The sequence below is a fragment of the Cyprinus carpio genome, chromosome A1, assembly GCF_018340385.1.
Source record: "Cyprinus carpio isolate SPL01 chromosome A1, ASM1834038v1, whole genome shotgun sequence".
Lineage (NCBI taxonomy): Eukaryota > Metazoa > Chordata > Actinopteri > Cypriniformes > Cyprinidae > Cyprinus > Cyprinus carpio.
The window spans coordinates 39,495,485-39,504,823 of NC_056572.1; the positions used below are offsets into that span (position 1 = coordinate 39,495,485).

At 37.5% G+C, this 9,339-nt stretch overlaps 2 protein-coding genes across 4 annotated transcripts; one reads left to right on the top strand and one right to left on the bottom strand.

Annotated features, from left to right (window-relative positions):
• Positions 1-91: 91 nt before the first annotated feature.
• Positions 92-4,784, bottom strand: LOC109066336 (protein phosphatase 1K, mitochondrial-like). Of its 3 annotated transcripts, XM_042766049.1 has the most exons (5): positions 4,627-4,784; positions 3,221-3,768; positions 2,200-2,300; positions 985-1,088; positions 148-282 (listed from the first exon to the last, which is right to left on the bottom strand). In XM_042766049.1, the coding sequence occupies exons 2-4, from the start codon at positions 3,658-3,660 to the stop codon at positions 1,021-1,023; spliced, it is 609 nt and encodes a 202-aa protein (XP_042621983.1). In that variant the 5' UTR covers positions 3,661-3,768; positions 4,627-4,784; the 3' UTR covers positions 148-282; positions 985-1,020. The 3 variants fall into 3 exon arrangements, with proteins under 3 accessions (XP_042621971.1, XP_042621977.1, XP_042621983.1); XM_042766037.1 differs by lacking the exon at positions 985-1,088 and having other exon boundaries at positions 92-282; XM_042766043.1 differs by lacking the exon at positions 985-1,088 and having other exon boundaries at positions 92-282; positions 3,221-3,774; positions 4,628-4,767.
• A 1,336-nt stretch (positions 4,785-6,120) lies between these two features.
• LOC109083516 (E3 ISG15--protein ligase HERC5-like) lies at positions 6,121-9,333 on the top strand. The gene is made up of 14 exons (XM_042771162.1): positions 6,121-6,126; positions 6,193-6,286; positions 6,363-6,584; positions 6,730-6,821; positions 6,911-7,041; positions 7,218-7,345; positions 7,447-7,517; positions 7,598-7,704; positions 8,035-8,094; positions 8,198-8,273; positions 8,484-8,670; positions 8,749-8,909; positions 8,987-9,061; positions 9,144-9,333. The coding sequence occupies exons 1-14, from the start codon at positions 6,121-6,123 to the stop codon at positions 9,234-9,236; spliced, it is 1,503 nt and encodes a 500-aa protein (XP_042627096.1). The 3' UTR covers positions 9,237-9,333.
• Positions 9,334-9,339: the final 6 nt, after the last annotated feature.

Here is a 9,339-nt window from a genome sequence, read left to right on the forward strand (position 1 = left end):
ACTTAAAAAGACACAAACTGACATCAACACAAACTCCAACTATAACTCACCATGGTGTTCAAAAGACATGCACTGACAGCGACTCAATCTGCTTTGAGCAGTTAGGCTAACTGTACCTCTCTTTTTCATCCTTTCTCTCAGGCGTGTGATCCACAGTGAGTCTGAGGGCCTTGCCTTTGCGGCACAGCATGGCTCGGCTGTCCCCCACACTGCCCACCACCAGCTCGATCCCATCTCTCAACAGGGCCACTGTGGCCGTCGTCCCTGCACTCAACAAAGAGGCTGTAACACACCAGAGAGCGAGGCAGAATGGTTAGTTTGTGATGCGGTCACAGAAACAGTAAGACACACAATACAGAGTTTGCATCTGTTACAGCACAATCACACACAGAAATTAAACAGCTATTTACTCTGAGTCCTGTTCTGAGATTTGCATGTAATTCTAGTGCACTATACTGTAGTGACAATACTGTGCATGTTTAAGAGATATGTACACACTGTTTTGGTAATCAAGCATCTAATAAAAACAAATGTAACCAAACAAAAAAGAGGGAGTTTCCAAAAGAGATGATGTACTGGAGTGGTCAAGGCAAGCAGGTAGCATTGTGACTATCCAAAGTACATAGGACACATATCAGAAACATGAACACCACTGTTTAGGCAAAACATTACGCTTAGCATTTGAAAAAAGCATTAAACAGCATAAAAGCAATTGATTTTAAGAGGCACATCTCTTTTTAGCAAATAGCATTTCTTCACTAAAAAATTACTCCCACAGTAAAAATATTGTGCTTTTCTCTGACATCAACTAAAACTAACATTATCCATACACAAAGAAAAATAAATAAATACAAAAATTTAACACAATGACTAATCAATCATTTTCCAGCAACCAACACATGTGAAGAAGGCAGAGCACAGTAAAGAGAGATAAAGAGAAAGACAGAAAGGAAAGACGAAAAGAGAGAAGAAAAGGTCAGGAACCTTCCAAAAGTCCACGCAAGGACCCGCTGGAGCAATCTAACCCTCCGGCCTCCATAAAGGTACCGCAGAGCTGCAGCTCTTATAGGGGTAAGCTGGGTCCGCGGCTGTTGTAAATAACATGCACACACACAGGGCAAGATTGGACATGTCACGCAGCAGGCCACACTAGTGGGCCGCACACTATGAATATGATGGACCTGGCATAATCCTATTTATTCTATCACAACAGCATTTAAAATCCTTATCAACACAGATGAATCTAAAAGTAACTTTTTAACAACTATGTGTTAGTATCATATATTAACGATGGGATTTAATAGTCATCTTGGATACCATTTAAACTCAAGGTGATGCTATTCCAAATAATTCCTGATGCATCAATTTTTCAGCAACAGCACTGGGTGCAATTCTTTATTATATTAAAACGGCTGGCTTATAGGCCAAATGTCTGTTAAGGTGAACCGAAATGGAATAAATGAGTATAATAACTTAAAAGTTTAACTTAAGTAAAGTTTGTTCATTTCAATTAGTGTGTCATTTTTAGCCCTAAAATACAAATAGAAAAACCAATAATGAAAATATAAACAACGTCAATTAATTCCTATTTTCAACTGACAATGTTTCTGCGTGCCACAGCGCAGATATCCGAATAGTTACATCAATTGTCCAGTTGCAAGCAGAGATAAGGAACAAAATTTTTCACTTAAATATTAATTTTGATAACACACTTATTGTTTTACGTTAAATTTGTTTGGCAAGTATTTTTTAAGGAAAATCATTTAGGATATTTTTATAAGAACAGCAGATATATAACGTAAAAAATGGCAGATAGTTATATATTTATTGTAATAAAAGGTTTTTGATTATTTAGATTGTAAGAATATTGATGCATCTAGGAATATTTTTCAACCCATCCCTAGTATACAACACAAGCATGTTAAGTGCTATCTATGTTGTGATGGACGCATTTTACAGAGCCAGAGAGAAATCTGTGAAGTATAATGACCATAAGGTCTTCACTGCTCTGTAATATGATGTTTTAATGATAATAAAATATATATATATATATATCTGCATTGTCATTATCTGCTCACAAATGTCCATTTGGCTCTGTTATGTTATGCATCAAAGCAATACTTATAAATGAAGACTCTAAAACAACAGCTGAGAGACTGTGCATGCTTTAAAAAATATAATCAGTCAAATAAGACCTACCATCTGCACTGAAGTGAAGATGCCTTGCTAACGCTTTGTCAACCTCAAGAAATGCTTTGGTTAAAACTAATTCCAAGTTATCCTCCTCCTCAGCAATATCTCTGAAACACAAATAAAAAAAATCCAATATAAACAGCTAGTTATTCTGAAGTGCCACAGGTCCTGATTCAGAAGCCCATCATGGTTTAGACCGGTTTAGAAGCACAGTCCTTGTTATCTCTTTAAGGAATTACAAGAACTAGTCTCATGTTAGTAAACACAGAGCTTGCGCCACGACAGAGCTCTACGTGAGTACGATCATGAGCATTTGTTGTATATGGAACACCTTGCATATTCTTTACAAAACTGGTAAAAAGAGATTTAAAAACAAAATACATGCCCACTAATTAAACATTTCACCAAAAAAATTAAACTCTAATGAAAATGTACTTACTCTCAGGACATCCAAGGTGTAGAGTATGTTTCTACATCTGAACAGTTTTGGAGAAATTTAGCATTTCATCACTTGCTCACCAATGGATCCTCTGCAGTGAATGGGTGCCGTCAGAAAGAGTTCAAACAGCTGATAAAACATCACAATAATCCACATGACTCCAGTCCATGCATTAACATCTTGTGAAGAGTAAAGCTGCGTGTTTACATCAAGACTTTAACTTCAAAACGCTGCTTCCAGCTAAAATATGAGTACATAATATTGCTGTACCCAGTTGAAAATTGTCTCATCTAAATCAGGAGAGAAATATGTGAGTGGATTTTGATGTGAGAGGACAATGGACTTGATTCACCTTTCACTTTTTCCTCACAAAGCTTTTCGCTTCACAATACATTAATTGATGGATTGGAGTCATCCAATGGAGTCCTCTGCAGGGGACCCACTGGTGAGCAAATGATGTAATGCTGAATTTCTCCAAATCTGTTCTGATGAAGAAACAAACTCATCTTGAATGGCCTGAGGGCGTGTAAATTTTCAGCAAACTTTTATTTTTAGGTGAACTATTCCTTTAGAACCAACGGTCCTTACTTAATATGCTTCTCCATGTTTTTGTGGCAGAATTCAGCAGCCTCTGCACCTCCGTGCCCATCGAACACTGCAAAGTATATGATGCTGTCCGTCATCTGCGATAGCTGATAGCGGTCTTCGTTCACCTTCCGCTGGCCGATCTGTGAAGCGCAGCCCACCTTGGACAGGCTAACTTTGGGAATAGGTTTACCATATCGGATGCTCGACGGAAGCGAGATGGGCTCATTAATACGGTTGTCCCAGATCCCAAAGGAGTCCCAGGTAGTCGGACAGCCACTGCTGTCTGGATCAAAGCGAGAGTTGCTGCACCGAGGAGATGATGGAGTGTGTAGAGCCCTTCTCGGGTCTTCTTGGTGGATGCTGGTTATGCCAAGGACAGCCTTGCAGCAAACACGGGATCCGCTGAACACGGCATATCGCACGAGAAGAGCCACTGACATACTCAGTGGCAGGATACAGAACAACTGGCCCTTAAACACACTTCAAAAATCAGTGCAGAATGTAGGTAAGCTGGTTTCTGTAAATCTTCTGTCTTGACCAGGAGTTCTCTGAAAAACAAGGAAATAAATAAATGAATGACTTGATCCGAGGCTTGTTATTCCCTAGATGTTCATACTATGTGACAGGAGGCACGTAGATTTTAGCTGTGTCTCAACAGGTAACTAGATGCCTCCACGGACTGCACGTTTTAGTCATCTATGATTTCCAAAAATAGGTTTCTAAGCAGTCAGCTCACTAGGTTTTAAAGCACAGCCACTGAACACTAAATAACAGGCTTACAGCCCCTCCCACCGAAGTCAAGTCAGTTATAAAAAACATGAGACATATGTATATAATACATGCCTAAAAAAGGCTGCCTAGGTAGTCAGCTCGTTAGGTTATAAGCAGCGTGTTTACTGCAAGTCCCAGTGGAGACATTCACTAACAACAACATACACATTGTGCCCCGCCCCCTATTTAATTCATACTAGAATTTATACATTATAAACGCATAACTTGCAAAAACAAAACATTAATACAGTAATTTAAAAGAGGAATAACCCAAATATATATAGATGGTCGAAGAATCAACCAGTTAAATATGAAGAGGGTAACGTTAACTTAACGTAAATAAACCTGACGCAACACTCCCTTTATGCAACAACATGCTGGCAAAACCTTCAAACCACTCGATATTCAAGTTTTAAACATTATTACAACACAAAAAAGCTGAAACAGATATAAAATATACAATAAGTGTATTACTGAGTGTAAACATTAATCACAACAAGCAAAATGGAGATGAATCCTCGAGCTGTGCCTTTCGGCAAGTAGGGCGGCGCTCGCGCTGCTAGCAAACAGATCCCGCTAACGTTACAGCAGAACGCGAATATTGTACAATTGCTAGTCTTTTATTTGCTACTTACCTTTGTATGATAACAATTAGATCTGGTATGTCCTTGTTTAACCTTGTTTAATGTATATGTAATATCAAACAGTAACGTTAGGTCATTTCTTCTCAGTGTCGTTTTTAGGCTTAGCTGCGCCAACAACACATGAGCCAATCAGATCCCTCCGTTTCGTTGGTGCGGTTCAATCAGTTGATTGGCCAGACTGTCATGATTGACAGGGATTTAAACGAATGATTTAGGAGAAATTGTAGTAGGCGTTCCAAACTTAGAAGCTTGCAAGAGCCAAGGTGCCTTAAATGTTTCATATTGCCTAAATATTTATGTCACGGGTTTCCATACAAAGTTGCGAATTTAACTTATGCGCAAAATTGGAATATCGCACAAAACATTTGCGAACAAGCATCGTTTAACCGTTCTGGGAAGCAATTATACAGAAATACTTTGATGACTTTGACGATGCTGTTGAGCAACATCGGTCCGCTGGTTATTATTGGGGGTTAGTCAGGATTGTCGTCCCATAGCGCAAAGTCACATGCCTTTTTTGTTGCGCTTGGAGGAATTTATTCGCAAAATGCATTTCCACCTCCCATCATTCGCATTAACCTTTTTTCAAAAACATCAAAAAAAAAAAAAAAGAGTTAGTTAAAGTAAAAACTTTTTTTGCGAATTAAGGCATTTTTATTCGAAATTCAGCGTTTCCATCACTTTTATCGTATGGAAAACAAATGAAGGTGAACTGTGACTGTTGTGAGTTTTCATTCCATCACATTTTCCCTAACGCCACCCTTATGGTCCATAGAAGAATTGAAAGTCATTGTGGGTAGGTTGTCCTGTCCCACATCTTAAACGTTTTTCTCTCACTCGAGGTTAAAAACTACATATAGAAGATATGATACCAAACGCTTTCTTTTTTTGGGAACTGGGAAGTCGAATAAGTATCGTTTAGGCTGAAACCAGCATTTCCTGCTTAACTTTCGTTTTTACTTTCAGTTTGATATGAGTGTGTTCGTCAGTCCGTAGATGCAGAGAGACGCTGCTGGAGTCAGCTGTGATCATGTTGTGTTACTGGGGAGCGCAGGTCAGAGAGGGATTGGGGCTGGTGCAACCGGACAAAGTCAAACATGGCAATTCTGGAATACGGTTAAAACAGCACTAAAACACAAGTCAACTACACGTAATCTTGACGGATTCATCTCAGAATCATACAGGATGGGAAGGTCTCGGTCCTGAGATTACGCAGTGAAGACTATGATCATGATGGAAAACTAAGTATAATGCTTTAAATGACACTTTATTGTAAGATAAATGCCATATATTTATATTTGAGATGATCTTCTGAACCTGAAATTTCATTTTAACTACATAACAAATAAATCAAAAAAATAACATAATCATACCAGAGCCAATACAGCTAAAGAATGACAGAATCAGACTGATTGTCTGTGGAGGAGATGGTGCGGTTCTTCTTGCTGATTAAAAAAAATCACCAATTACAAACAAACCTACTACATGCATGTCTATTTATGCATAAAAAAAAAAATAAACAAAAATAAAATAAAAAAACATATATATATCACACAGATTTTCTTGTCACTAAGGCCTCTCAAAGGTCTGGATAACAGGCAGGTGATTCAGATCGCATGTGGAGACCATCATTCAATGGCACTAACCCACGGTATTAACAACTATTCTATCTAACATTTTGCTTTTATCTTTTGACATGTAATGATTGACATGAACTGCTCTTTCAGATGGTCAGTTGTTCGTATGGGGTGATAACTCTTATGGTCAGCTGGGTTTAAAGAAAGATCATCCCGCCTCTCAGTCAGCTCAACATGTTCAGAGTCTGAGTGGGATCCCACTGGCTCAGATCAGTGCTGGAGGAGACCACAGCTTTGGGTTGTCTCTCTCTGGAGTCGTGTTTGGATGGGGAAAGAACTCTGCTGGACAGCTGGGCTTCGGGGACACTACAGGTCTTGTTTCATCATGTAAAATCGAAATCAGTAATAAAATTCCATATAAATGTACTAAATTTGTGCAATACTGTGTCAAATCTATATCAAAGCATGAATATGATGCATTTGTAAGTGACAAATGTACTGTTTTGTACTACCACAGACAGACACATTCCAACGGTTATAAAGAGTCTTAACCAGAAGAAAATTGTGTCCATCTCATGTGGAGGGGAGCACACTGCTACTTTATCAAAGGTACTATGGTCATAATATATTAGGTTTTATGCTTTATTTAGCATAAAAGCAAGCTGGACAGAAAGTGTAGTAAATAGTTTATGTTTCAGGGTGGCACAGTATTCACATTTGGATCAGGAGGTTCTGGTCAGCTTGGGCACAACTCATTTAAAGACGAACATCATCCGCGGGTGGTTGCTGAACTGTGGGGATCTGAAGTGTCTCAGGTCACATGTGGGAGGTAAAGACTGTTTATAAGCTTTATTAGCAATCAGCATCAGCATCAGAGTAATAATACCGATTTTTTATGCACTGTGCAATGTCTTTAGCTCTCATACATAATTCTTCACACGTTTAACATGTCTGATGTTTAAGTTCTGCTTAGTAATTAGGCTTTTGATTATTTTTTGCATAAAGACATTACACACTCGTATCAGTCGCATCGTCAAAGCGGATCTACTCATTTGGATGTGGGATGCAAGGGCAGCTGGGAAATGGAAAAATGATCAATGAGTCTGTGCCTTTTCCTGTGAATCTGCCAACTGGTAATTAAAAATTATCTTATAGCAATAGGCTATTTTGTTATGAATATTTTTATATTCATGATGATGCTCAGAGATCTAAATGAAGTATTTGTTGCACACAGAATGTAATCATGAATATACGACCGAAAAACTCATAGCTGGGGAGAATCATTCCTTTGCCTTGTTTTTCAAAGTAAGACATGGCTTTCATTCTTAAATAGTTTAACATTACTGCTGCACATGGGATTAATTATGTTTTTATTTTTTTTGTAGGAACTTGGAAAGTCTAAACCCAATCCTATAAGAGGGGTTTTGACATTAAATGACAGAATGATTGACCGCTGGGTGTCTGAAAGAGACTCATGGGCAGCAATAAAGAAGTGAGTTCCATAGACAGAGCTTACGTTTTCATTTATGTGTATTATGTCCATGTCACCCTTAAATATATATATATATATATATATATATATATATATATATATATATATATATATATATATATATATAATATTGTCAAAGTTTTTGTCAGTCCTTGCTTTCAGGGACTGAGAAGATAGATTTGACCCTCTTTCTAAACCTATTACAGTATAAGTGCATATTGTAAGTGACTTATATGTAGATTATGTTAGGAGTCTTACTAGTATTTAATGTTGTGTGGCCTGTAATTTATATATGGTAGGGTAATGCATATAAATGGTTTATATTTACAGGGAAATAAAACAAGTGTTCTCCTCTGCTGCTTGTCTGAATGGAAGTTTTCTCAAAGCAAGGTAACTCAGAAATACATAGATATGTCTAGCAGTTTAGTTTTTGAGCCCAAAATTAATCAGCTAAAATCATCACAAATATTTATGTACATTTTTGTTTTTGTAGTCATGATGAACAGGATTTTGAACTGGCTGAAAAAGCTTTTTCAAAGTTATTAGGGAATGAAAAGGTGATATCAAAGGTAATAACAAATCCAAAATATTCATTTTATTTAACATTAAAAGATGCAAATAAATGTAATATAACTTAAAGGTGCTGAAGGGTTTTTTTATTGTTTGTGTGGTGTCTATTTACTTTTTTGTTTACTTTCACAATCTAAAGAACAAGTCAAAATTATTTGAGAGAACTAAACTGTATTCAACTTGAAATTCCTTTTCTTTGTATATCACAGGTAGTGGAGGTGGTTCAGCAGATGCTGCGATCTCTGAATCCCAAGCCATTTGGTGAGGAATCGCTGAGACTTTACATTCTCCTGCCTGAGCTCATCAGACGTCTCCAAAAACAACAACGAACTGAACTCACTGAAGTTCTTGCCTCCAAAATTCTTGAGCTGAATCCTGATGCTCGCAAGGTTTTAGGTAAAGCTGTAAGACTTTTCATCCTTTGTGTTTTTGACCTTGTTGTATATGTCTAAGTATTTTTTGTTATATTCTCAGAGAAGCACTGGTCCAAACTCCCGGATGATTGCCTCAAAAGCCTGGTCAAGTTATTCCACAAACCATCTGCTGAGATGATTGGCCAGATTTCTCGTGGTGAAATGAATCAGGATACACAACACTTGGAGAACTTTCTGCAGATCCTTCGGATGATCAATCAGGTGCCTTTTTAAGCTTTGGATCAAAGATGTAATTGAACCTATCATAGTATAATAGTTGTTTATACTTTGTTGTGAAGGTCTGCTGCAGTGCCGACAGAGACTTCACAAACAGGGATTTCATCATTCATGAGATTAATGATCTACTGGATACGGTAAGAACCATAGCAATAGAGAATATTTTTTTCTTTCAGGAAAACCAAAATACAAGAAAATTCTCTGTTTCTACATCATTAGCTGCAAGCCACCATGGAAGACCTGGAAGACTGGTTTGATTTCTGTGAAACCCATACAGAAAAATACTACATTGTGGGTATTCAAGGCTTCTAATATAATACATATGAATATTTGCATAAACTTTTTATGTTCTTTGTTCAATAACTATAAGAAATCCTATATTACTACCATGCATCTTTCTTTCAGGGAATTATTA

Coding starts and splice junctions, on each gene's coding strand:
- LOC109066336 (XM_042766037.1), bottom strand. CDS start 3,660: ATGTCAGTGGCTCTTCTCGTGCGATATGCCGTGTTCAGCGGATCCCGT. Junction 2,301..3,220: donor AACATGGAGAAGCATATTAA/GTAAGGACCGTT, acceptor TTTGTGTTTCAG/AGATATTGCTGAGGAGGAGG. Junction 283..2,199: donor TCTTCACTTCAGTGCAGATG/GTAGGTCTTATT, acceptor GGTGTGTTACAG/CCTCTTTGTTGAGTGCAGGG.
- LOC109083516 (XM_042771162.1), top strand. Junction 6,585..6,729: donor GGGCTTCGGGGACACTACAG/GTCTTGTTTCAT, acceptor GTACTACCACAG/ACAGACACATTCCAACGGTT. Junction 9,062..9,143: donor TTAATGATCTACTGGATACG/GTAAGAACCATA, acceptor CTACATCATTAG/CTGCAAGCCACCATGGAAGA.